The 27,500-nt window shown below is 41.8% G+C and overlaps 1 protein-coding gene across 1 annotated transcript in view; it reads left to right on the forward strand.

Annotated features, from left to right (window-relative positions):
- The window catches only part of LOC121689698 (phospholipid-transporting ATPase ABCA1), a 219,180-nt gene that overhangs the window by 148,236 nt on the left and 43,444 nt on the right, over window positions 1-27,500 (forward strand). Inside the window, exons 32-34 of the mRNA XM_042069737.1 lie at window positions 5,099-5,226; window positions 12,682-12,780; window positions 15,615-15,807. Of these exons, the coding sequence (XP_041925671.1) occupies window positions 5,099-5,226; window positions 12,682-12,780; window positions 15,615-15,807 (420 nt within the window). The remainder of the gene's footprint in view (window positions 1-5,098; window positions 5,227-12,681; window positions 12,781-15,614; window positions 15,808-27,500) is intronic.

Consider the following 27,500-nt stretch of genomic DNA (forward strand, 5'->3'; position numbering starts at 1 on the left):
CAAACCAATATGAACTTAGACAGTGAAATCTTTCGCAATATAAACCCAACAATATCATTACTGTTTTGACACTTTGATTGCATCTGTTGCCAAATATGATCTTCAGGAATTAAATTAATGAGTGAGAGGTGGAACCAATGACTACATACTGTATGAAGTCATTGGGTGGAACGCACCATATTCTGTCATCATTTAATTACTGTTAAGAAACTGAATTTTTTCCGGTAGTCTTCAGGATAAGGATGAAAATGCATTTATGACCCATCTCAATATGTCAGGTTTAGGGCTAACTATTAGGATGTTGATACTCCACGAGGGGGACTATCGAGCCCTGTGGTTGGGCAGTTTGGCCCTGAATAGAAACAAGTGTGCGCGCACACTTCTCAACTACTCCAAGAATCTCCATAGAGTGCTGCTGTTCACGGGGTGTTTGATTAGGATCATTATCACTGAGTTACACATTTTTGAATCTGGGAAAGTCTTTCAGCTAAAATTTGAATCTTTTCTGACCCATTGGTTATGTGTCTGCATGTCACATCATCCTGGATGTGATTTTGTACTGCTTTGTGATTGTGTGTTAATGGCAATCTTTGCAACATGTCTGAGTGTGGTTTGTGGTAAGATCCTCATTACTCAGTTCACAGAACACTCTTCGGGGGGGTACTATTGTTCCTTGTAGTACTATTGCTGTCCTTCGTTGGGCAAAGGGGGATTCTGTAAAGTAGTCGTCCTGTCATTCTAACAGAATAGACAGATCGAGCATACAGTAGTCAGAGTGTAACGGCTCATTCTTGGCCGCTAGAGAGTTACAGCTCTACCGGGTTTCTCTGAAACTTTGCGTGTTAAATATGCGGGTGTTAATACTCCACGAGGGGGACTATCGAGCCCTGTGGTCGGGCATTTATAGCCCTGAAAGGAATATATGTGCGCGCACAGTTTAGGATAACTTCAAGAATCTTCAGAGAGTGCTGCTGTTCACTCACTGGGTGCTTGACTAGTGTAATCATTCTATGTTGGGTTTTTTTTTTAACTTTAAGCTATTGCCCTTTTATGCTTTTATATACTATTACCTTGTGTGTTTTTAATGTTTTCATTTTTTATTCTTTACTTTCTAAACTATTCTTTGATTATTTCCCTTCTATGCTTTTATTAGCTATTCCTGTTTGCTTGTGTTTATGTAAAGCACATTGAATGAGCCCTGTGTATGAAATGTGCCATATAAATAAACTTGACTTGATCTGACTTGACTAGGAGAGCATAGTATTGGCCATCACTATGTCTAGCAGAACAGAAACATTTTTTTAGGCATGTTCGAGTGATGATTTGTTTTGGCTGGATAGCAAAGCTAAAGTTCTTAGAGGATGTTGTTATCAGTCTGTGTAAACTTGGCCAGCTCTTCTGTATCATTGTGTCTTTCATTCCTTTCCCATGTGTCTGGTTTAAAAGAAAAACTGAATTGTTGTCCCTACATTGACTGTGCTAAGTGCTAAAGACAAAGTCAGAATACATGACTATTTTCTTACCAGTCATCAGTTAAGCTTATCTCTAAGAGTTTTAGTTTCCAAGGAGACATAAAGCTCTTAGAAACTTAAGTACAACTCTGCAAGGCAATTTTCAGATTCAAACGCTGCCATACTTGACAGCTAACATAATCCTGGCAATATGCATGTCCTCAATTGTCAGCTGTTGTGCCATTATTAGGATATCAATTCAAGCTTCCGTGCTTCTACTCTGAAATCAATTCATCAAGTGTTTCTTCAATAAGACATTTGTCACAAATTAATTAATCCGCTTTTGCCAAGAGTCAATCGCTAATTACCTTTTGATATATCACACCATTATAGTCAAGTCTCGGCAATGAAACACATGTAATTTAAAAGCAGAACACCTATTTGTCAATGAGAGCACTGCAAGCTTTCTTAATGGCTTTGTGTGCGTGCGTGCGTGCATGCCTGCGTGTGTTTTTCCTTGTGAATAATTGTGTGTGTGTGTGTGTGTGAGTGTGAGTGTGAGTGTGAGTGTGAGTGTGAGTGTGTGTGAGAGAGAGAGAGAGAGAGAGAGAGAGAGAGAGAGAGAGAGAGAGAGAGAGAGAGAGAGAGAATTTTCCTTGCAGAATCTGAAAAATTTTGGGGACTGAACATAATGCAGATATGGCAGGAGAGATGACCAGTATAGCCAGCTAGCCAGTGGTCTGATATGATTTCTTAAGCAAGATCATCATGATTGCATGCATTTTTAAGGTTAATTGCTCATGAGCTCATCATGTCTGTGGCCTTTCAACTAAAGTGTTGATAGTATTTAGAGAACTGCAAAGTTGTGTTCAAATCAGATTTTGACCAGTGATGGCAGAAAAATAAATAATCATGATCATGCTTAATAAATCAAAATTCATAATGATGTAGACTATGACAGACTATGAAATGTGAATTCCTGATGACTCATGAGATATTAAAGAATAAGTAATACATAAATCATGAATTAGTTATTGCATGAACTCATGATAATTCATGTATACAGTTACCGTGAAGTGTTACCAATGTATTTCACTTTACATAGACATAAGCCATTACCATACCATAGCATTTTGCACTTAGCCATTGACAAGTGGTAGGAGCTAAGCATTGAGAGGCTCAGTCAATATCAAATAGAGTGGAAGGAGAAGGCCAATGCAGAGAGAGAGAGAGAGAGAGAGAGAGGAGAGAGAGAGAGAGAGAGAGAGAGAGAGAGAGAGAGAGAGAGAGAGAGAGAGAGAGAGAGAGAGAGAGAGAGAGAGAGAGAGAGGGGGGGGGGGGGGGGGGGGGGGGGGGGGGGGGGGGTGGGGGGGGGGGGGGGGGGGGAAGAGGCCAAATTGTCGGCGAGCTGCCCTGCACTCGCGCCATCTGCCACGGTTGAGGGAACAGCGCGGCCCATTGTCGCCCGCCTGCCACCGTTTTTTTTTTTTTTTTACGACTTCTGCCGAAACTAATACGCCTGTTCTGTGTGTTTTGCTTTAATCATTTTATTACTTTAATTTGCTGCAGGAAAAGAGAGAGAAAGACAGAGAGAGAGAGAGAGAGAAAAGCTCCAACCAAACTCCACCTCTAAGTGCCTATGAGGAGAATAAAAGTCCCTGAGCTGCTGTTAAGCTTTATCAGACTTTTCGAATCCTCTCCTCGATTAGTGCTGTTTCCAAAGTGCTCGCTGTTTTGGCTCGCAGGCAGGTTTATTAATGTCTTTGCCTGCTGTACCTTGAAGGCAAAGCCAACTCGGGCTCTGCTTATACAACTGTAGCGCTTTAGAACGAAAACAGAAAACAGGACAAAATACAGAGAGGAGGTGAAAGAGAAAGGAAGTGATAAAAGCAATGAGGAGAGAAGAAGTGACTTTGCCTTTATCTTCTCATATGTCATTTCTAACTACGTGCTTTCTTATGAGGAGAATGTACAAGTGAATTGGATGGATTTCACACCGCACAGTGCATTTCCACTGTCGTAGAAGAGAAAATGCATTTTTCCTTGGTTGGCATGGTGTAATGGAAGTGAAATGAGATCACTATCAGTTCAAGGTTTCCCTCCCATAGTGCCTGTTGTTTTAGAACCACCTCCAGATAATGAGCACTTTTTATCAACTTCAATCAGTGTAATGAGGAGTTATGTTATTTTTGTCTTGTCCCTTTTATTTTTCAACAAATTCTTTAATTGGGAGTTCCTTGAACTAACTATACGTTTTCAACATTATGGTGTTGCTTGACAACATAATGAGTTTACAAATTGATGTTTTAAACTCAAATCACAATTAATCTCAAATTAATACCCAGAAATAGCTACCTTTTTTGTTTTGGCTTTCCTTCCCTGTAAATTACATTTATGAGTGAATAATCACACTTTGCATGTCTGTGTTGAAGACAGACACAGACACACACACACGCGCACACACACACACACACACACACACACACACACACACACACACATACACACCTGTCTGATTGCTGATCTTCACATACAAACTACATCCAAGGCAGGTTCTCAAATAAGCAGTGAGGAGCTTTTTTCCAATGTTAGCAAACAAAAAAACTGACAAGTCATTACAAACACCAATAGCTGCACAATTGTGCTTTGAAAGCTTTTTTGTTTGCAGGTGGTAGTGTATAACCTTGGTGGCTGCTTGAACTTCATAGTGCGCTGAATTGACATTAGTTGGTGAGATAGAGCAGGGGCAACAAACAACACGAAAGTGAAGAACCGCTAACTACTGAGGCAAAAGGGAGTGGACACAATTCATGTGTTAAGTCTTGATGTAAAAATGTGCGATAATACTTTTTCCGGGTCCAACTGGTCCCAGACCCGCTCGTTATTTCCCATAGACAGGAAAAGAAACAATTTTTTTTCCGCTATTCAGAGCAGCCGATAAGAAAATTGTCATTCTACTACTCACTTGCTCCCTCAACCAACAAAATTACATTTTTCATGGAGGCCTGGACATTACCTTTGATTATATCAACCAGGTGCACAGCCACACTAATTACTCTGTTAGAGTTAAGCCATTTTTGTTTCACCCTCACTAAAATGAAGGTGATGGTGACAAGGTTTACAAGCTGTGAAAACCACCTGGCTGCGCTGCTAAATGTTTTTGGACGAAAAAGCTGTTGGGCTCTTGACGTCAGACTGAATAGACAAGCGTTACAACATCCACCAAGGATTAAGCTTAACAGGGTTTACTTGGACAGTCCAAACAGAGTGGATGAAACTAGTAGTGTTCAGGTGATTCACAGTTGGACAGACCCCATTACTGTACCCTCGTCCCTTTACTGAATGGTGAAGGTAACTAGTATTCAGGTGAGTGGAGATGGCAGGTGTGTGAGGAATGGAGGGTGTGGACTGGAGTAGAGTCTTTTGACTCTGAGGAAGACGCTGTGTGGCGAAACCTCAGTTGTTTGCACCTGAAGTCTTAAAAAGCTGTTTGTGTGCTCTGGTCCTTTCTTGCTTTTAGTCTTTTGAAGTGGCCTATAGGGCCGGCTATAGTGGACAGAAGTGGACTACATGACATCCTTCAGTGGAGGAGTGTGGTGGGGTTCAATTTTTCCTAACGCGTTGGCTCTCTCTTTGTTGTGTGACAGATTGTCATGCCAGCCCTGTTCGTGTGCCTCGCTCTCATCTTCTCCCTGATCGTCCCCCCGTTCCGTGAATACCCCAAACTGGAGCTCCAGCCTTGGATGTACGGTGCCAAGCAGAACACCTTCATCAGGTAACAAAGACAGGTTTTTTTTTGGAAGGCTTTCACAATTCCTTATTTTCACATTGACTTCACAAATTGATTCCAGATTATTTATTCCAGATTATCAGAGTTTGTATGTATAGTAAAAAAAAGTATAGACATGTTGACCCAAGCCATTATCAGTATCAACTACACATACTGTATATAAGTATAAGTATAAGTGTATATACTCTTTTGATCCTGTGAGGGAAATTTGGTCTCTGCATTTATCCCAATCCGTGAATTAGTGAAACACACACAGATAACAGTGAACACACAGTGAGGTGGAGCACACACTAACCCGGAGCAGTGAGCTGCCTGCTACAGCGGCGCTCGGGGGGCAGTGAGGGGGTTAGGTGCCTTGCTCAAGGGCACTTCAGCCGCGGATGTGGGCATGGGAGGGCGGTGTTCAACCACTTCCCCCGCCCACATTTTTCCTACTGGTCGGGGATCGAACCAGAAACCCTTCAGTTACAAGCCCGAAGCCCTAACCAGTAGGCCACAGCTGCCCCAATATATCATATATCATGCTTAGCAAATATCATCATGTATATATCATGCTTAGCAAATAATTGCATATTGAATTTATATCTTCCAAGAATATTTAATGTACATATAGGTCAAAATAAAAATGTCACACTCCAAGAACTTTTTCTTTAAATATGTCCTTTAGCAACCTGGAGTAACAAACTTAAAAAAAAAAAAAAAATGTAGTATTGCAATTGGAAATCGCACCCATTGCAAAAGAAGAGGACAAATGTGGTCTCTTTGTGTACATATAACTATAGGTCTAAACACTAAAGAGTCATAAGTTTGAGCATACTGGGCAATAGCAGTTGACTATCTTCTTGATTGTTTATTGTGTCCTATACCATTACAAGAGCAAACACAAACTCAATCGATATGGAATTGAACATATGGACTACATCAGACTAGATGAGATTTTTAGGAAACACAATCTATGACTGTGTGCTCATTACTTCAGATTGTTTGCAGTTATAATTTATGATCGGTGTCAATAATGTGTAATCCTCCGAGAAATGGGTCATTTGGCTTTCAGTCTTGGCGACAGCATGACATTGTTATGTTAGTGGACACCACTGACTTGTGTGGTCGCTCTGAAATCTACACGTAATCCTAATCAGTGCTCATATCCAAAACGCTGGACTATATTCTCGCTAACATGTGGCCAGTTATTGTTTTTATTACTGCCTGCACTGCCAGAATCATGCAACAACAGGACGATTAAGAGTTTTAGCAGTTTAGCACGAATTAAAGCTCTTATCTCATGGGTCCATGGCTGACCGGTCACTCTATATGATCAGCAACTCACAATACGCTCAGCAACACCATGTAACCCCAACGCTACACATCCCGAGGTAGTCTTTTAAAGAGTTTTGCTCTAGTAGGCAGGTGGTACACACTAAGCAGGTGGTACACACTAAGGCAGAGAGGTTTCGTTACCAAGTGGCGTAAAGTGAACAAAGAGGAGTGTTAATCTCTCTCTTTCTCTCTCTCTCTCTCTCTCTCTCTCTCTCTCTCTCTTTCCTTCTCCCTCTCGTTTCCTCTACTACTAACACAGTACCACTGAAGAACATACACATGTACATACAGTACACATGTAGAAATGCACCATTGCACACACCAAGATGAACCAAGATTGACTGACTGACTGACTGACTGACTGACAGTACTGACCCACACAATAATGATACATTGAATTAAACCAGATAATAATCCTGGAGGAGCCACAGCTCATGGCCCGCGGTGTGTGTGTGCGTGTGCGTGCCTGCGTGTGTGTGTTTGTGTGCGTGTGCGTGCCTGCGTGTGTGTGTGTGCGTGCGCATGTGTGTCTCAGTCACAGCCACCACCACTCCAAAGCCATTCTAATGCCTCCTGTCTGGCCACCCGCATCGCACCGACCTGCGCAGCTTTTCATAAAACCCACATGACACCATCATCCGTATAGCTCTTCCTACAACACAGATATCTGTTTCAGAGAACACACGTCAACATTTCACTTGGGATATCGCTCCTACAGCTCCTCAGATGCCACAGACATAATTAATCAGACAGGCTCTGAGCGAGATGGTTTCAGAGTGTCAGGGGAAACACGGCAATGTACATGTACTCTGTGTTGCCCACACCGCAACAGGGATTGGTCTGACAGTACAAGTTGTCATATTCATTTCACGTTAATATATATATATATATATATATATATTTTGTCTGTCTTTATCTCATCTTGTCTCGTAATTGAAATGTGGTTGTAAATCTTCAATTATTTCCAGAGAGCAATTAGGTGTCATTTTTCATGTCTGCCTCGTGGTATATCTGGTGTATCATCGGGAGCTGTCGATCGTGGTGTGTTTACTGTGTAGCCTGTTTGTCAGGCTTGTGCTAGAGTAGGGACTGGAGGCACTGTCAACCACAAAGCCATTTATTGAGCTCTCTGCATATTTTGTCTCTCTCTTTCTCTCTCTCTCTCTCTCTCTCTCTCTATCTCTCTCTCCTTTCGTTCTAACTCTGTCTCTTTCTTGTTCTCTTTCCCTCCCTCCCTCCCTCCCTCCCTTTTCTTCTCTCTCTCTCCTTTACTCTCATACTATCTCTCTCTCTCGCTCTCTCTCTTTCTCTCTCTTTCATACTATCTCTCTTTCGCTCTCTCTCTCTTTCTCTCTCTTTCATACTATCTCTCTCTCTCTCTCTCTCTCTCTTTCTCTCACCCCCCCTATTGCTTACACTGATTCATATTCTAGCCCAGCCACTCTATCTATCCAAAAGAGATCATTGCATTGTAATGGATCGATCCCGTTGGACATTTTAAATAGACTATCTGGCCAAAGCATGTTGCTATGGAAATCACAGATATTCCAAGGCCAGAAGAAAATGAAAATTCATCACACGGGATTGATAGCCTCTTGATGGTCCAGTACAGCAAAGGAGAATGCATTAAGAACGCAAAGCCAGAGATATGCTCTGACCTCCAAATATAAGAAAGGCGGCCATTTTTTTTTTTTGCTGTATCATCTCAAGGGTATCTTCACAATGTGCTGTGCTGCCTATTATCTCTCAGTTCTGAAGGGATGTTCTTCCTTTCTCTGTCATTCTCCTCCTTGGGTATTGTCTGTGGTGGTCGGGGATCAATTGGGCTTCATTAAAGTGTTTTCTGTTAATTAATTCCAGCATATGCATTCTTTTAGAATCGCTTCAGACTGTGCAGAGAGAGCAGAGTCACGGGTGAATGCGTACCAAAGAAATGATAAATCACCCTAATGAGAAAGTGACGTGCAATTCCTTGGTACCACACCAACAGGCAGGTTACACAAAGCTGAGTCACTTTTTTACATCACAGAAACGATGTGTACATTCACTGTACATTGTGTATGTATAATAGTGTACTGTAATTGCAATGTATTGATGTGTCAATGCTTTCTCATGCAGATATACTGCACTTATCTTATACTAAAGGGTGCATGTAAGACCAGACCATTAGCGTTCTGGAATACATAGATAATTGTTTTTGTTATAATTATAATGAACAAAGCGCTCGGCAGTGTAACGTATAACCGAAAGCTATACTGAGGGATTTTCAGTCGGAAGTGAAATTGAAGTCAGTCAAGCAAGCTCTTCTGTCCTTTCCCCCGTGGAGTCGATCCCTGATATGATCAATTTAGCCACTCATTGCTATTCAGCCTAGAAAGCAGCTAAGGTTCTACTTTCATCAGGTACAGTACAGTATATCTGAAGGGAATGCATGAGCTCACACACACACACACACACACACACACACACCTATCCATGCACACACACACGCACGCACGCTCGCACGCACGCACACACACACCCACGCTCACACACAGAGAGAGACAGAGAGAGAGAGAGAGAGAAGGAAAGAAAAGAAAGGGAGAGAGACAGAGTGAGCGAGTGTGTATGAGTGAGAGCATTAGAGAGAGAGAGAGAGCTCTTCACCTGAGAGATTTAATGCAGCCTGCCAAGGACGCTGTCTCTTCATATCGCCCAGGCTCCAGTGCTGTGTGACCTGACAGGGAAGCCATATTAAATAGGATTGTTTCGTTGTCATAAGATACTTTGACAGATACCTCAGCCACACCTCCAGCACAAGGAAAGGTCAGAAAATCACAAATCCATCTTATTCCGCCACGGCAGCCATTTTTTATGCCCTAAATATCAAGCATTATTTTTTTATTATTTTCTCATTTGCACCAGAAACTTTGTTGACTCCAATGTGTGTGTTAATGTTAAGGTTGGGGTTTGGTTTGGTTAAGATGGAGTTCAGTGAACAATCACAATGACTGAACTTGTGTGCTGTGGCACAATTGGCCGCAGTGACTGTACCACATTCAGGCCCAAGCAGAGGTGTAGTGGTAAAATAAGAGGTGGGTAAACTATGAATTCTGTGATCACAGAAAGGTGGACTGTGCATTGCAGTATCAGATTTTTAGAAAAGGCATTCAGAACATGTTTGATGATGGTGGAGGTTATTGTCTAATGTTTATAACAATACCAGTGGTATTAAATGGTTCCTAGAGTGTTGATGAGTGTACATGTTGTGAATGTGAATACTACAGTGTGATTTTTTAATGTTAAAAGTTGCAATTGGGGAATAAACTCTTTTCAGAGGTGGATAAACTCTAATAAGAGGTGGATAAAGTCGATTTCTGAAATCTCAGAGGTGGATAAACTGTGTTTACTTGCGTTTAGCCTCCACTACATCCCTGGGCCCAAGTGCCCACGGTGACCGCAGGTTCATGGAGTCCAACCCAGGTCATTTCCTGTTCCCACCCCATCTCTCTCCCCCACCCACTTCCTGTCCATCTCTACGCTGTGCTATACAATAAAAAAAAAAATCTCAAAAATTATACTTCTCAAAAAACGAAAGACTGAACTTCCAACAAAGCATCTATAGCTGTCTCTTTATGCACTCTCCAAATGAAGTGTTTCCCTAGAACACAATGATCCCTTTTTTAGATGCTCGCTTCTGGTGTCCTTTTAAATGGCACTGCAGAGCGCCCCTCAGTGCCCCTTCCCTGCCCCTAAGAGGCATCTTTGTGAAACTGCCTGAATATGATGAAAATTCCCTCCATTCCTTCAAATGAGACTTGGCTCAAACCTGCCTTCCATGCACTGGTTTGACCTGACGTACGTGGTCCCTGGAGTCCGATGCTATTTAGCTGCCTCACCTTGCGTGCGTCCGTGCGTGCGTGCGTGTGTGCGTGCGTGTGTGTGTGTGGACGGACACTCAGGATCATCGCCTACAGATTCAGAGTACAGAGGCCAAAATGCCCTGAGCACTATTAGTATAAAAACTGCGTTATAAAAAAGCTTCTGTCCCAAATGTGCCATTACCCCCTAAAGAGGTGTATTGATTTTGACATCAAGGGATAAAAAATAGGTTTGTGCGTGTGCTGTGTGTGTGTGTGTGTGTGTGTGTGTGTGTGTGTGTGTGTGTGTGTGTGTGTGTATGTGACCTCAATGGATAAAAAATAGCCTTGTGTGTGTGTGTGAGCGCGCGCGCGTACAAGTACGTGCCTGCGTGTGTATGTGCCGTGCGTATGTTCCATGTTTGTGTGTGTGTGTGTGTGTGTGCGTGTGTGTGTGTGTGTGTGTCGTGTGTCATGAGACTTCAAGTGGACACTAGACCATAGGGGACAGGTAGACCAGTTTTCAGTGCGTTTGAGGATCATCATTTTAATATCTTCCCTCCTCTGTGAGGCTTTTCATGCCCCTCAGAAACAACATGGCACCAAACTCCTCTCCTTTTCCTCTTCTTCCACTGGTGTAATGATCAGGGCTCTGCAACCGCTGTTAATGGTGCTACAGATGGCCCCACATAATCCTGTTTTATAGTCAGGCACTTGAGTGGCCATCAATAGATGGGGCGAAATTACAGCTTGACCTTCATCAGAGGGCCTTCAGAGCGAGGGTCCACTGTGAGTGTTGTGCTAATCCCAATGCTGAGCCTTGACCTTACTCGGTCTCTTCTTCCCTCCACTTCAATACCCCATCTAGACACATGGTTCTCCAAAGATGGAGCAAAATGCTTTAACTCTACTTCATCCAGATAACCACGCTGAAATCAAGCAGCTTTCTCTGTAAATTCATCTCCCACACACAGACAGCAAAAGCTGTTTGTTAATACAGCGACCTCGGTGACCTCGCCAGGCTGTTGCAGACTTAAAGGATAATTCCGGTGTGATTTTGACCTAAAGTGATTTTGACTAATTCCGTGGAAAAGCATGGATTCAGTTGCTTCCAGTAGCAGCAACTGGAATCCATGCATTTCCACTGAATTATTTTTGGAATCTGATCCCTTATCATACCTATTCATTTGTACTGGTCGCTCGACTTATCGTGACTAAATTCAAGATGCCGTTGAACGGTAAAATTCCTTAAAGTACTGTCTGCATAAATCGTCTTGTAAATAAACTACCAGTGCTTTTTCAAAGTTCTCCATGTCTCGTTTTAAATGTCAAGGCCCTCGGAAGTCTACCAATGAAGTATGGAGCTACTTTAAGCCTCGTAAATGGTGTATAACAGTGATTTATTTGCATGGCTAGGCCGATGCCCGAGGCACCACAACGAAACCCTGTTGGTAGCATTGTTGTATATCATTTCCATGGTATTAAGGCAATATGTGAGACATGCCAGTCGATGGCAAGTACTCACATGGAATAAAATTGATTAAACACCTTTTATATACAGTACAGTCAATGATTTGTACCAATTATTGGAATGTGTGAAAGAAAAGTTGCTTGTTGCTTGCATCAGCTATAGTACCTTTGTTTGCTTTTGCTAATTTGCCCAACTGCAATTAGTAAAGGTAGATTGGGTGTCCAATAGCATTGTGCTGTCCAGCCCAATTCAAACCGACTCTCTCTAATTGAAACTCTGTGTCTCTGACTCTGACTGTCTGTGTCTCTCTAAACGATCCTTAACTACATTCTCAGCCACTTCCACTGGCCTGTAGTAGCATACGGTCTCCTCTGCTCCTCTCCTCCCTGCCTTCTACATCTGCTCCAAATCCAAACCAAAAGCTTTCTTTCAGGCAGTTTAAAGTTAGCATCATTCTTCTCCTTCTCCTTCTCCCCCTCCTCCTCCTCTGTTTACTCACTCAGTCAGTGGACTGGGCGCGGTGCCTGGGTGTAATTACTTTTGCCACGGCCCCCAAACTCACATTGACAGTTTGTGTCTTAGCTCCTCGAAAAGCTCCCCCGGCCTCTTTTTAATATTTGCCCAATCTGTCGAGACCACTCCCTCCCTTCCTTCCTCCTGCCAACATTTGTTTTTTTTGTTCTTTTGTTCCAAGATTGTGGCCCCCATAATTAAAAAGATTAGCCGCTAGCCTCGGATTATGTCGGTGATTAGAGCTCCTGGGTAATGGATGAGGGATCGGGCCGCCACTGACTTGACTTGATTTCATTACAGTGTGGATGAGCCCAACGTCACAGAGGTCTCGCAGGTAGCCAAGTCCTTGCTGAATGACCCCGGCTTCGGGACACGCTGCATGGCAGGCAACCCAATACCGTGAGTATACACCACCATGGTCACTTTCACAAGTTGCAGGACAACAGGATTTATTTTTCTTTTCGCCACTTTTGTCCTTTCTTACATTTGATTACATTATATTATATTACATTACATTGCATTATTAGATTGGATTAGGTTTTTAGACTACAATATTTTTTTTTCTTGCTTTGACAATTCTTCTGTTTTGACTATCCTGGTTCGACTCCAATGCTAGTCCGGTGTCAGTTATTTCACATCAGTAGCCATCATCTTCCCACTGAAACTACAGAGGAGGGAACCTTGAATTACCATCAAACTGATTTAGAAAAAAAACACATGTTCTTTTACACAAGATTAATGGCTGTTTGATTTATTATAATTAACAAACCATCTCACAGTCTTCTGAATGAGGGATGAGGAAACTATTTTTTTAGATATGTGAATCTGTTTCGAGTGCAGCTCAGGGGAACCTTGACAGTCTTCATGACCTTGCAAAGATGGTTAATGCTTTCCGAATACAACATGCAAGGATCTTTGGTTTTATTCTTTAGTTTTTAGGACTGAATGAAAGTGTTTCTAGAGTGATTTTTTTATTTTCTATTGAAAAGAAAAAAGATATTCAGAGGGTCTGGGCCATAGCCGTTTTCATTTTCAAAAGTAAATGTCACAGAAATGCAATTTTGTCGCTGCCATTCAGGACAGGAGTGGAAGACAAACAGCAAGACAAACAGCAAGGGAAAAACTACTAGAATGCAGAACAGATATGTCAGACACCCCACACCTCCAGGTCAAACAGATTGGGATATCGTCTTAGTGGTCTTTTGTCCTCTAATCATCAGTTTCTCTCTCTCTCTCTCACACACACACACACACATAAACACACACACACACACACACACACACACACACACACACACACACACACACACACACACACACACACACATATATATATATATGAAGGGTTGTTTTTACTTCGGTTTCCTTCTTGACAGATAATAAAGAAAACTTAGAAGTAAAAAAGTCTCTCTCTCTCTCTCTCTCTCTCTCTCTCTCTCTTTCTCTCTGCGGTGTGTGTGGGAGGTAGTTGTATCCATGAAATGACACTGATCCTTAAAAGCCTCTCTGTAGCAGAGCTCGGTCAGGGTCCTGGTATCCTCTGGGCTGTACAGTAGGCCTCCAGGTAGGGCTGCATCAAAAGGCTCTCCGTTAGTAGCCACTGCAACACAGTCAAGCCTCATTGGTCCCAATATGCTTCATCAAGCTGTTGTTTTCTCCTGATGCAACCCGTCTGAAGAGAAATGTGCCGTCGGCGTGACTCATCACCAATTTTTTTGTTTGTTTCTGTTTTGTTTGTGTTTTCATGTTGGCTGACTGTATGAGCAGATTAATCTTATTACTCATATTTTTTATTTTATTTTATTCTTTTATGTCTTTTTTTTTCAGAATAGTTTACATTTGCAGCATGGAAGCAAATCAGAGATAGTTACAGTATAAATGAATAAACAAAATAGTAATGCATTTAAGGATGAAATGATCCTTAAATATATTTTTTCAAGAATAGTGTTATAGTTATGTTTAGATCAATGAGGCTCAATCGTGATGTATACATTAAGACATGCATGCACAGTGCATTTAAACTAATATGTTATACCCATATGCTGTATATACTGTATAGAAGTACATACATTGCTTTCATTTTCCACTCTATATATACAGTCTATGGTTATACCATGATATACTTATGTGGGAAATGAAAGCAATGAATGTATAGTCACTAAGTATGGAAAGCAGAGTTTTATAAATTATGATTATTAACATGGCCCTACTTTACCAGCAATAATGAATGGTTCCCTTTCTTTAGTTCAGTGTCCTCTATGATAACCTTACTTATCTGATTATAGCTCTAATCAAGGTCATTAAATGACGCTTATTCTACACATCTGAAGTGGAATAGCTAATTAACACATTGAAACTGTAATTCAAGGTGATTATATATGGTTTAACAATGATGTAATTAAAATAATTGCAGTACATTACAGTATTTTCTTTCATTCATTCATTCATTCATTTGTTTATTTGGTCTTTTAGTCTACCATGGCTTCAACCTTTATATTTCTTCAATACATTCATATGAAAGTGCAACATTAACAAAGTTAATTATTCAATATTCGTCTGGAGTGGTTCATAATGCCTTAAAATAATGGAAATTATAGAGGCAACATTTATAGGCAAGAAACACCCCTCAATAATAAATGCATCTTTTAAAACAGTAAACTGCCAATACAAAACATTTGGTATTTTATGGTGTTTTAAAAACACTATATCCATGTCTCTCTCCAGCTCTTCAGTATGTGAAGCTAATACAGTGTGAAATTGAGCCAAGTGAAGTGTTGCATGCCGACTAGTATATTAACATATACTGTAGCTTACATAAAGGACACCCAGAAAGGAATTACCGGCAGCTGTACTGTTTTGTGTAAAGAATGATGGTGTAGGCAGAGTATTGACCCTTTCAACAATAAAAACAAAAACAATGCTTGAACGTTCTATTTGGTTCCCAATCTACTTCCTCTTCATTAAGATAACATATGGAATGTTAAAATGGAAGCCTTGTGGGGCCAACTCTCTTAGCTCTTAGCCTTGGTGTGTCCAAAAGGTTCCTGTCTGAAGTTGCTCTTCCCCTCTAGAGATCTCCTGTGTGTCTGATGTCTAAAAAAACAATGTGCTCTTTTTGTCTAGAAATCTCCAGTTTATTTGATGTCTTAAAACAACATACTCTTGAGTCTTTCTATTTAGTAACCTCCCTTGTGTCTGATGTTTTAAAACGACGTCCCCCTCCTCTTCTCTAGGCATCTGCCGTGTGAACCTCAGAAAGCAACAGACTGGTACACTCCTCCCGTGGACCCTGCTGTGAGTGACATCTTCGCCAACGGGAACTGGTCATTCGCCAACCCCTCCCCCGACTGCGAGTGCAGCACCCCCCAGCGGACCTTCATGCTGCCTGACTGTCCCCTTGGGGCTGGAGGACTGCCCCCTCCCCAGGTAGGTGGTAACCTGGCAACCAAAACTTTTTTTTTTGTTTTGTTCTTTTTTTACTGACCCCCCCCCGCCCCCTTGCTTTTGTTTATACTGTATGGTAAAACCAGGGTTTACGTCGGGGCATTTATGCTTGTACTGTACTTGTGCTCATCTTGCAACCCAAGGTCAAATCACTCTCTTACTAAATGTCCTAACGCCGGAGTATGACAACCTATTTTCCAAGTGCACATGTTGTATGCCCGGAGAGGTCAACGTTTGAATTGTAGCATTTCTTGCCGCATTGATCTGGCAACTCCAATAGAGATTTTGCTCCAGAGCCTTAATCCTGAAAAATGGCAATCCTCCTAAAAGCCTGTTAGAGCAAGCACACACACACACACACACACACACCACACTATGGCAATGTTATAGGATTAGTAACTTAACAAAACGCATGATGATCAACGTATCTGAAACATAAAAACCCTTTTAGCATTGGAAACTTTTAATCATGAAATATGACCCTCTCACATTCTAGAACGCACAATGTACATTATAGAAGGTCAATCAGACAGTGGGGTTCCAGAATTGGATTTCTATACATATTGAATGCATCAGCAGTACTTCACCATTTAGACTTGCACCTGGGTGACATTGCTCCTTTTGCTCCGGGGGGGTCGGACCACTGGAGTGCATCACACACTTCTTTCCAATAGGGGCCATTTTCGACCTTCGACCTCCCACTCTATCCTTTAAGCCATGGCAGGCTGATGTTAAAAGGCTGACTTAGCACTTTTAGCACCGAGGCGCTACGGGGATGCGGCTACGCTAATGCTAAGGCTCCAGCAGATGCAGTTGTTCTCCTATCTTCTGCCACTGTAGCGTAGCCCCATCAGCATAGAGATCAATGGTAATGCTTCATGCGTCATTACAGCCGCGCCGCCGCATACACGGCTGAGATGGAGGAGGTGAACGCTTGGCGGCTGACCCCTGGGGTCTTAATCCGCTCCGATCAATGGACCGAGAGCCCTATCCATCCTATCCTGTGTGTGTGTGTGTGCGTGTGCGTGTGCGTGTGTGTGTGTGTGTGTGTGTGTGTTTGTATGCCTATCCATATTGTCTGTGTGTGGTCGTGGGTGTGTGTGTATGTGTGTGTGTGTGTGTGTCGTGTCTACGTGTGTGCGCATGTATGTGTGTGTGTGTGTATTTATTTGTAAGCCTATCCATCCCATTTTGTGTACCCCCACCCTAACCTTGCCTCATTACCCTTACATAGGGAGTGTACAGGGGAGGTGTGTGTGTGTGTGTGTGTGTGTGTGTGGCTGTGTGTGTGTGTTGGGGGGTGTAAGGGAAGAGGCAAATTAGGAGGCTGAGCACCTCTTTTGGCTCATTTCTAAATGGATTGCCTCTCATTCGTAAGCAATGGAGGGTAGGGGTGGTGCCGAGATTGGGCTAGATGGGAGATGTATGAGGCTCTGTATTGCCATGAGCCATTACGTGGGATGACTCGAGATGGTCTTTCACGCGTCTCGGCAGGGAAATGAAATGGCCTACATTTGCCTACATGATGAGAGATGTATGAGGAAAACACACACACACACACACACATACACACACACACACACACACACACACACACACACACACACACACACATTCCACTGGACCTGGAGTGGCAGTGGGAGAGAGATCCAAATGCATGCCTTGCATGTTTTGGTTTAGAGATTGGAAAGTGTGTGTGTGTGTGTGTTGTCATGGTTTCTGAACATACGGAATGTTGGTATTATTGCATATGAATATAAATCATATATAGACCCTTTCAACAATAAAAACAAAAACAATGCTTGAACGTTCTAGTTGGGCCCCAATCTACTTCCTCTGCATTAAGATAACATATGGAATGTTAAAAAGGAAGTCTTGTGGGGCCAACTATGATGCTGATAATGGAACTCTCTTGAAAGGGTCCATAGAAATGGATGAAGAGTAAGATAGAACTGAAATTGTGCAAACAAACTGATTGCACCGTGAGTTGACATTATGAATGTTATTTGAAATGTCAAATATGTTGCTTTAAACTGTGGATCCACTGTGTTTGTGATTGTTGTGCTACAAAATGACTTTTTCTTGTTCTTACTGACAAACAGAAAAGCTGATTAGGAGCAGAACAGTATTCATTTTTCCTCGCCTTTCCCATTTTTATCGATACTCTCTCTTTCTCTCTCTCTCTCTCTCACTCACACACACACACACACACACACTTTTTTTCCCTGAGGTGAATATTGTCCAAATTAGTGGAGAGGGCAGTGTTTTGGTTTGACGTTGCAACAACACTGCTCTGGCCAACTGATTTGGGCAACTCTGTTTGCAGTGATGGATTATTTGCTTTAGGCCTCTAGGCCTTTAGATCTTGCTTGGCTCAAGAGAAAATCAGTAACACTTTGTAGACGTGTACAACACTTAATTAAATGTGAACATTTTCAGAGTTGGAGACAAACACTAGTCCTTTTGTCTTTCACCCTTTTCTGGTTGTATTGTTCCCTCTCTCACCAGACCAATTATAATTGAACATTTTATTTAGCTCATCTGTATTTTTATAATAGGCCTACATCTAACATCACCATTGTCATTTTACTTAACCTGTCAATGATTTTGACTTGACCTGCTCTTAGTCTCTCTCTCTCTCTCTCTCTGTCTCTCTCTTTCTCTCTACATCGTTCTGTGACATCTCTCTGTCAATTTCAGCCTTTAGTACTTCAGAAAAGATGACAGATGGTAGCACAGGAATACCTTTACTGTATGAGCCTGTAACAGATGGATGTGTGTGTGTGTGTGTGTGTGTGTGTGTGTGTGTGTGTGTGTGTGTGTGTGTGTGTGTGTGTGTGTGTGTGTCACAACCAAGGGTTAGCTATTGCATACTCACGTCCAAGATGTCCACACAAGTTTGCAGTGGACATAGATTTTGATGAGAGACCACAATTACTGGAAGTTGTTTGTATGTTTATTTGAAGTTGTTTGTATGTTTATTTGATGTTCATTGACCCTCTTTGTATTGCCCCTTTATCATTTATGGATTCATGATTCATTATTTTATGGTAATAAAATACAAGGTACAGTGAAAGGTAGACATGCAGTCTTGCTTTGCTAGAGTCTTTTCGGTATGTTCGGAATGTTTTCGTTATTGGACTGAATACAGGCAAAGTCCTTTTAGGCAAGTCCCTCCACTCGGCGGCCATATTGCAACGCTTTTTGGGCACTTGTCGGGCATCCATTTCGGCAGAAATGCGCGTGCGCTAGGCTTCACGACACCAATCTTGCTCCAGTGGCGAGATCACAACACATGATTGGCACGATGTCTTCACAACACACCATATGATTGGCTCAATGTATTTACACCACACCACATGATTGGCTCAATGTATTCACGTGTCGACGTTTTGCTGAGGAAGGGGTGTGATATGTGTAGTAACAGCCATATTGGCGTTACAAACTAGCCCCATGCATTTCTATGGAGGATTTTTTGAGTGCTGTGTCTCCTCATTAGAAAGTCTCTGATACAGGTGATTCCAAATGTAAACGTGCATCAGCTAGTGAAGCTGATACGTGTTTATCAGAACAACACTTATCGGCTTCACTGTGTCCTGGTATGCTGCAGTGGAACTGGATCCCCAATAGGATACCTGTTTGGCAATGTGTGCCATTGGGGGTTTTGTGGTGGGTTAACACGCCACAGAAGCTTAGATCTGGATGGGCGTGATCTCAGTTTAAACTTTTGACGAGAACGCAGTGATAAGCAGTGTCAAACATGAATGGTGTGAAATGTAAATAAGACCTAGACTCCTAAGATGGCGGCTGTTAAGTGACATTTTCCCATTTTTTTTTTTTTTTTTGTGCGCCAAGAGGCAGTGCTGCTTGCTCAAGGTGTAACATATTTTGCATACATTTGCACTGCAGTAGCAATCTCACTTGAAAGAACTTGTGATTCCCCCCTACACACACACACACACACACACACACACACACACACACACACACACACACACACACACACACACTTCTGCAGTGAAGAGTTGGGAGAATCGGGTGCACAGGTGTTTTTTTGCTGTAAAAATAGTAGAAAAAATAGATGTGTAAGTTCATATACGCAGACCCAGTTTGAAAATACTTTTGATACTTACTTAAGATTAATTTCACTCCAAAAAGTGAAGTACCAGAATTGTCTTATTTCACTGGTTGTCTTGTGTGTCTGCTGTTGTGTCTAACTAAGATGAATCATAAGACGATTCACCAATGGAACGAAATGGCACTAGTTCCGGACTCCTAAATAGGCGTGTCTAGAGCCCAAGAGAGAGACAAAACATAACATGGGCGTGTCAAACATGGGCGTGTCAAAACATAAACTTTTCTCTGAATAAGCAATAATAACATTTAAATATAATTTTGTATACTATTTTACAGTCGTTGTTTGTGTGTGATGCCAATGAAACACTCGTTCGGACACGGAATTAATTTTTTTTTTATTTAACCAAGCTAGCTAACGTTAGCACAGTAAACGGAAAGTGAATGGGAACAGCTAGTTATGTTCGCTAGCTAGTTAGCAGCTAAGGACTTTGGTTAAACTTATATATTGTATATATCAAACTAACCTGAAATAACATACGTTCAGCAACTTTGTGGTAGTCTACTAGTTCTAGCAAAAAATAGGTTAGTTTATCAACCGTCTCTGAATCTAGACCCTCTGAGAACAGGTGGCTGTGCACCAGAGCTTTGACGAGACAGTGACAGATCACGAACAAAGCTATTTTTGTCTTTGTTTGTTTCGTTGGAAAATACAATTTCAATGTCGGAATGTTAGGGAGACATGTGGCTTCTAGAAAATGGGTTCATAACTTACATGGCTGAATGTAGGGCTAAGGGATTGGTCATATTCCGAGAAAATGTTAATTTCTCCGATAGGAATACATAGACACTGGACCTTCCGCTAGACTCCAAATGGGCCTAACAGCTTCGAACCCCACGTCACAACGTGCCAGAATTTACCCTCTTATGAATCGTCTCGCTTTATCAACCGTCTCTGGAGGCACTGAATGTGATTTACATAAATGAGAGCAAAAACATAGAGAACGATACTAAATAAAATCCATTAAAGGACAGATAATAGTTAAAGAAAGTCAATTACATAAAATAGAGATCGCATAATTAAAGTATAAAAGGCAGCTGCATTTAGAAGCTTTGGTGGTTTTGACATGCTCTGATGTTGCTTGGAACTCCGAAGTCTCACTTGGTTAAAGCTTTGGAGTGCACACAGCTTTGGATTGTGATTTAGATTGTCCTCTTTTACGCAGCATGTAAACATTTAGTGCTGCTGCTTGTGTGTGTGTGTGTGTGTGTGTGTGTGCGTGCGTGCGTGCGTGCGTGCGTGCGTGCCTGCATGTACACTTCCATCAACACACACTCACACCTCTCCACCTGTCTCCGCTGTGACCCTGTCTCACCGAAGCTCTCCAGATGACCTGGTCCTTGACCATATCCCAACATATCCTCCTCCATCTCTCTCTCTCTCTCTCTCTCTCTCTCTCTCTCTCTCTCTCTCTCTCTCTCTCTCTCTCTCTCTTCATTCACTTGCCAACCCCCACCTTCCCTCTCTCCCTCCCACTTGTTCTCTCTCCATACATCTCTTCCTCCCTATCCATACTCTCTCTCTCTCTCTCTCTCTCTCTCTCTCTCTCTCTCTCTCTCTCTCTCTCTGGTCAATGATGGGCAAGCCAGTTCTAAGGCTGTGCTCCACCTATTGACAGGCAGACAAAGGGGCGCAGACAGGCAGGAAGGGAGGACAAGAGACTGGATAGAGAGAAACAGAGAGAGAGAGAGAGAGATACAGAGAGAGAGAGATAGAGAGAGAGAGAGATACAGGGAATAACAGACGGATGGGGAGGCCAAGCTTGTCATCAAGCTGCTCTGATGGAGAGCGTGGCTATTCTTGTCTGTACCATCTCACTTACTTCCTGTTCGTGGCTTTTCCCTCATTACTGTTGCTTCCCTTTGTGACACCCGACTCTCCTTCTGACTCCCTCGCTTGCTGTCCCTCAGTCTCAGACTTCTTTTTCTTTCTCACCCACGGATTCTCTTTTACATTGAAACCCATGCTCTCTATCTCTCTCTCTCTCTCTTTATTTCTTTCACTCTCTCTCTCTTCATGTCTGTCGGCCTCTCTCTTCATTTGTCTCTCTTTCACTCACTCAGTTCTTGGTAGTTCAGCTGCGTCTCCCGAGAGACACGGACACGATGAACTGAACATCTTGCTGAGACGGCAGAGCTCCATGGGTCCACTTCACCTCTCCTCCGTCCCTCCTCTCCTCCCCTTCGCCTCTCTTCCACTCCTCCTCTTCTCTCCTTTATTTATCCCACCATCCCTCGTGTCGTCTAATCCTCCTCCTTATTCTACCTCTCCAGGTGACATGGCTCTATCATAGTGAAGCCTGGAGGAAGTTTGCCTCCGTGTGGAAAAGAGGCCAGGCTGTGTTTTTTTTTTTTTTTTTTTTGGTTGGAGGATGAGAGAGGCTCATCTCAGAAATACACATATCACATGCTTGTGTCAGCATCTGACTTGGATTAGTAGGTTGTATATATTTGTGTTGCAAAAGTATAATATCTACATATAAACATGGGCTGTTTGTCTGTGGACCTAATTGGTAAAATATGTCTTGTCTCCACCGTGGGATAGTAGGAAACGCAATTTCAATCTCTTTGTATGTCTTGACATGTGAAGAAATTGACAATAAAGCAGACTTTGACTTTGACTATGAAACACTTCAATTTCAATTTTTATTAAGGATAGCCCCGTGAGATGAATCATCTCGTTTACAAGGGGGTCCATCAATACATTACATGCCCTTTTTTGAAATAATAACAACATACATACTAGACAAAACACAAGACACAAACACATTCACACTCAACACAACAAACATTGCACCCCAGACCAGCCCCCAACCCCATTCCTCACCAACCACTAAGTTTCCAGCACATAGGCATGTAAACAGAAACACAGGGTACGTTAGCACGCCTGTGAACTATACATAGCACTTGAATAAAATAAAAAAATCTTAATTTATGCCCTTCTCTTCACTCTGAGCATAAAAAGACAAGAGAGAGATAATATAATTAAGAAAATAAAAATAATAATAAAAAATAAAACATTAGGTAAAAATAAAATAGTAATAATTTAAAAACATGAGCAGGGAGTTTCAAAATGCGTCATTATAGCTGATTTGAAAATTTGGAGAGATGTGATAGACCTTAGAGAGGAAGGAAGTGCATTCCAGTCTGCCGGGGCTCTAAATGTAAAGGCCCGACGCCCAATTTCCTTATTGAGCCGTGGGGTAACTAGGAATAAGTGGTCTGTGTGCCGGAGACTGTATTGGAAACTAAAGGGAATTAATAGTTCTTTCAGGTATAACGGGCACATAAGGTAAATACATTTAAAAACAAAAGTTAACCAGTGGAGCTGCCTCCTGTTTTTGAGACTTGGCCAGTTCAAGGCCTCAAACATTGTACAGTGGTGGGTTCTGTAGGGGTACCAGAGCACAAACCTACAGAGACTATGGTATAATACATTAAGAGGACGAAGATTTGTATCAAAGGTACTGCCATAGATAACATCACCATAGTCCAGTATCGGGAATAATAATTGCATCACAATTCTTTTCCTAACATCTTGTTAAAAACAATCAATAGAACGATAAAGCGATTTCAGGGAGCCAAGTATTTTTTAGTAATATAATTAATATGAGATTTAAAGGATAGCCGTGATTCAAGCCAAATGCCTAGATATTTAAATTCCTCAGTTAAACACTTAATGTATTGTGTCAAAGACATAACAGAGATGCTTTGTCTGCACATAGGCTAAAAAGCTACTAAATCCCAAACCAAGTATACACAGATATTTTGTAATGATTTTTTCAACAGCACATGGGGTTTTAACTGTATTTAAATACAGTTATTCATATTTTGTATCTAAATACGTAATCCAGAATACACCTATTCAGTTACTTCCAGATAATTCAAGGTAGCGTTTTAAACTGGAAGTAGGCTATAGAGACATTACTTTCCCTAGAGATAAAGGCAAGAATGTAGGCTATACCTGAAATGTATACATATACATGCAAACATATAACATTATGCTCAGGAACAAAGTGTATCTCTTGGTTTTAAGCAATTCTAATCCAGCTGTCAACATTGAGCTTTGAAAATAAGGGAGAATTCTACAAAACTGTGGCACTAGCTAAACGAGGTGTAAAGCTACATGTAGGTCTAACATGACTTTGCATACAGAGTGGTGTCAACACGTGCCCTCACAACAACACCATTATCTTAAATAGCCTCTATTTATCTTAAATTTTACCCTAAGGTCGCCTTCAAGCAAGCAAAAGGATGCTTTGAAAACATCTGTTTCACAGAGAGTAGCAACAGGACAGCAGTAGCCTACAGGCCGGTGACAGGACTAAAGTTATGAGAGTATTCAAATTGTAATACACCAAATTCTTTGACATATTTGAAAAAAATTAAATGTAACAGAACTGTTACTTTTCCTGGTAACTAGTTACTTTCATAATACTGTAACTCAGTTACTAATTCAGTTACTTTTTGGGAGCAGTAACTAGAAACTGATTACTTTTTCACCGTGCCTAACACTGATCATGATGCAGTGCCACTATCACTGATTTGGTAGTGGCAATGCATCTGCCAACATTTTGGACATTGTTGTGTGTTTTTCTTTCCAGTATATAAAGATGGGAAAGTGTGTGTGTGTGTGTGTGTGTGTGTGTGTGTGTGTGTGTGATAATACCCCTATCATGGTATTATGTGGAGTTTGCTTACCTGGATGAGAGTGGATGGACCCACACACTAGAGGTCTGCGTGGGACTGATTTTTCAGCTCCCGCCCGCTCCCACAATATTCTGTCCCGCTCCCGCATTAATGTGTCATTTTTAGTCCCGCTCCTGCCCGCATCTGTAACATGATGTCCCGCTCCCACCCGCTAAAGCCCGCATGCAAGAGGGATAGCCTATTCAGTTTTTCTTTCTGTCTCACGAAAGGAGCACACACACCTGAGAAAGACTCCAGATGTCAGTTTCTTGGTTCTGAATGTAGGCTAACAACTGAAGTAGGCCTAGCCTGGTGCCCTCTTCCTCTGTCATGCTTTCGATTTCGAGTTTTGACAATGAGGAGCAGGAGCAAATTGAACCCACGTAAACGACAATAGGCCTATAGGCTATAGGCCTGCTATCTGTCAGTTATGCTTAAACCCCGTTTTTTAATGCTGCCTAACAGAACATCCAGCTGAACTATAGTTATGAACACTACTTTAATAATTTCCATATTTAATTTTACGCACATATTTAATTTGCGGGAGTGCAGTGAATCATCGGTTTGTCCCGCACCCGCGAACGCACCTCTCTCATCCTGCCCACTCCCGCAAAGAGCTTTCAAAAGTTGTCCCGCTCTTTTGCGTGGGGACCCGCGGGTCTACCGTGGGAGTGCAGACCTCTACCACACACACTGTGTCAGTTCAGTCCAGTCAAGGCCACCCAGCACATGTGTACCTCTATTACTTTGACCTGGAAGAAAAATGCAGGAAGGTGGTTGGTGATGAATACACCATGACACAGTACTGACACACACACACACACACACACACACACACACACACACACACGGAAGCAGGCAGAGTTTAGTCTTTTATCTTTTCATCCTGTATGTTGCTAAAAAAGAGGCACTGCTGAAGAAAAAAAAACAGAATAACCCTGCAAAGACTTTTTTATATTCGTCTAATGAATGTTCCGTTTCCATGGTGACAGCACGCAAATATAATCCCATTATGAAATCGGAGTGTATTGACTCGATTAATTACCTGGTGATAAATTTAACCTTCACCATTGAATAGCTATTTGTTTTCTGAAGGAGGGCGGTAATGGCTCATCTCTCCTTCTGCAGAGATGGAGAGAAACAATCAATAAAAATTGTAAACACATTCCAGATCTTTCTATTTCACTGTTATTTTGTAACACACAAGGGGTGATTTGTTTTTGTTTTTTAGAACCAAAAAAAAAAAGAAAAAGTAATTTTCAAATGTATTCTTATGTTCTATACTAAGATAGAGGAAAGCAAACTAACTTGACAAGATGTTACTCTTGTAGTGTTCTCTGGTCTGTTGAGATGTGATTCTACTCTGTATGTGCAACTTAATTCTGTTATAAATGATTATTCCGCTGCGTGTTGGGGTCCGGTTTGCCCTGTCGCCATATTTCATGTTTTATCAAATGCTGACCACTATGCTCACCACTATGGTAAAATGTATTTGTTTAGATCCAGTGAAATTGCTGCTTTGACAATGCTATGTTATGGCTTCGGTACTCCATTGTTTCTTTATGTGTTTTTGCAACATTTCCTTATCACTGATTGTGTGTTATCAGTGAAATGTAAGAATATTGAGGCTACAAAGTGCATTAAACAGCGAAAATTGAGCCAAGGGTGTTTTTCTGCATTAAAACAAATTGAATAAGCCGTGGAGACAGTATTTGTCGTTGATCAACCACTGCAGAGCTTGCTCCAGTGTACACTCCAGTCCCAAGTCGCAAACAGTGGATAAGCTAAGGGCCATGAGCAAAACGCTTCCCAAATAACATTTTTTAATACAGTAATATTGTTCAAACCTCCTCAGCAGCTTGGTCCCTACACATAAAACGAAGCACCAACAGCATAGCTAGTGAACCCAGAGTACCGCGGGTCAATTTTCGCTGGAATTACTTTAATTTAAATGTTGGCCAAAGTGCAAAGTCTGTCAACGAGCAAAGTTCTTATGCTTGATCTGTAGTTATTATGTGGCTTGTCAGAACATGGAGCTGACTCATCAGTGTTTGTGCTTAAGGTCTTACCCATAGTGCTCAATTGGCTAATTTATTTAGAATAGCATTAGTTAGGCATACGACTCTGCTCATTTGAATTGGGGCCCAAAGTCTAAACGGTGCAAATGGAATTCTCATTTATGTGGCTCTTGGTAAGAAACCCAAGATGTTCTTTTAGAATGTATTTCTGCCCTAAACACAAATATTATGCTTACATGTTGTGACCTTCATCACATGATAGACCACACACACACACACACTGGGTGCTAGAAATGGATTATCATGTATCAGTTTGTTTACCTCTAACAGCTCTTGGGGCTCCCAAGAGATGCTCCCAATGTTTTTTTGTTCAGGAAGTTCCAAACCATAAGAAAACACCCTCCCCGGCTTTCGGAGGGCAACAGCTCAGCCAGGGACGTTCACGCTCCACAAGGCACAACGGCTTTGTCATGTCTGGCTTGGACTAAGACTCCCGCGGATCAATGTTGGTCTAAAATGACCTGTCCGAAGCAATAATTTCACACAGGAGAAAACAAAACGGACAAGGTTGTTTTGACAAGGCGCGGGAGCTAGCCAAGGCGACATAATGATTTTTCCTTTACCCCACCCCACCCTTATTCGTGTTTGACGGCCAGACCTGAAATTACTCACAGACTGCAGTTGCAGGACACTGACACTAGAGAGAGAGAGAGAGAGAGAGAGAGAGAGAGAGAGAGAGAGAGAGAGAGAGAAACCTTTGATAAAACTAATGCTATTTTCACCAGTTAAAAGAAAGTACCCCAAAGTCCGTCATTAACAGGAAACTCTTCCCCC

This window comes from Alosa sapidissima, chromosome 18, assembly GCF_018492685.1.
Source record: "Alosa sapidissima isolate fAloSap1 chromosome 18, fAloSap1.pri, whole genome shotgun sequence".
In the NCBI taxonomy this organism is placed as follows: domain Eukaryota; kingdom Metazoa; phylum Chordata; class Actinopteri; order Clupeiformes; family Clupeidae; genus Alosa; species Alosa sapidissima.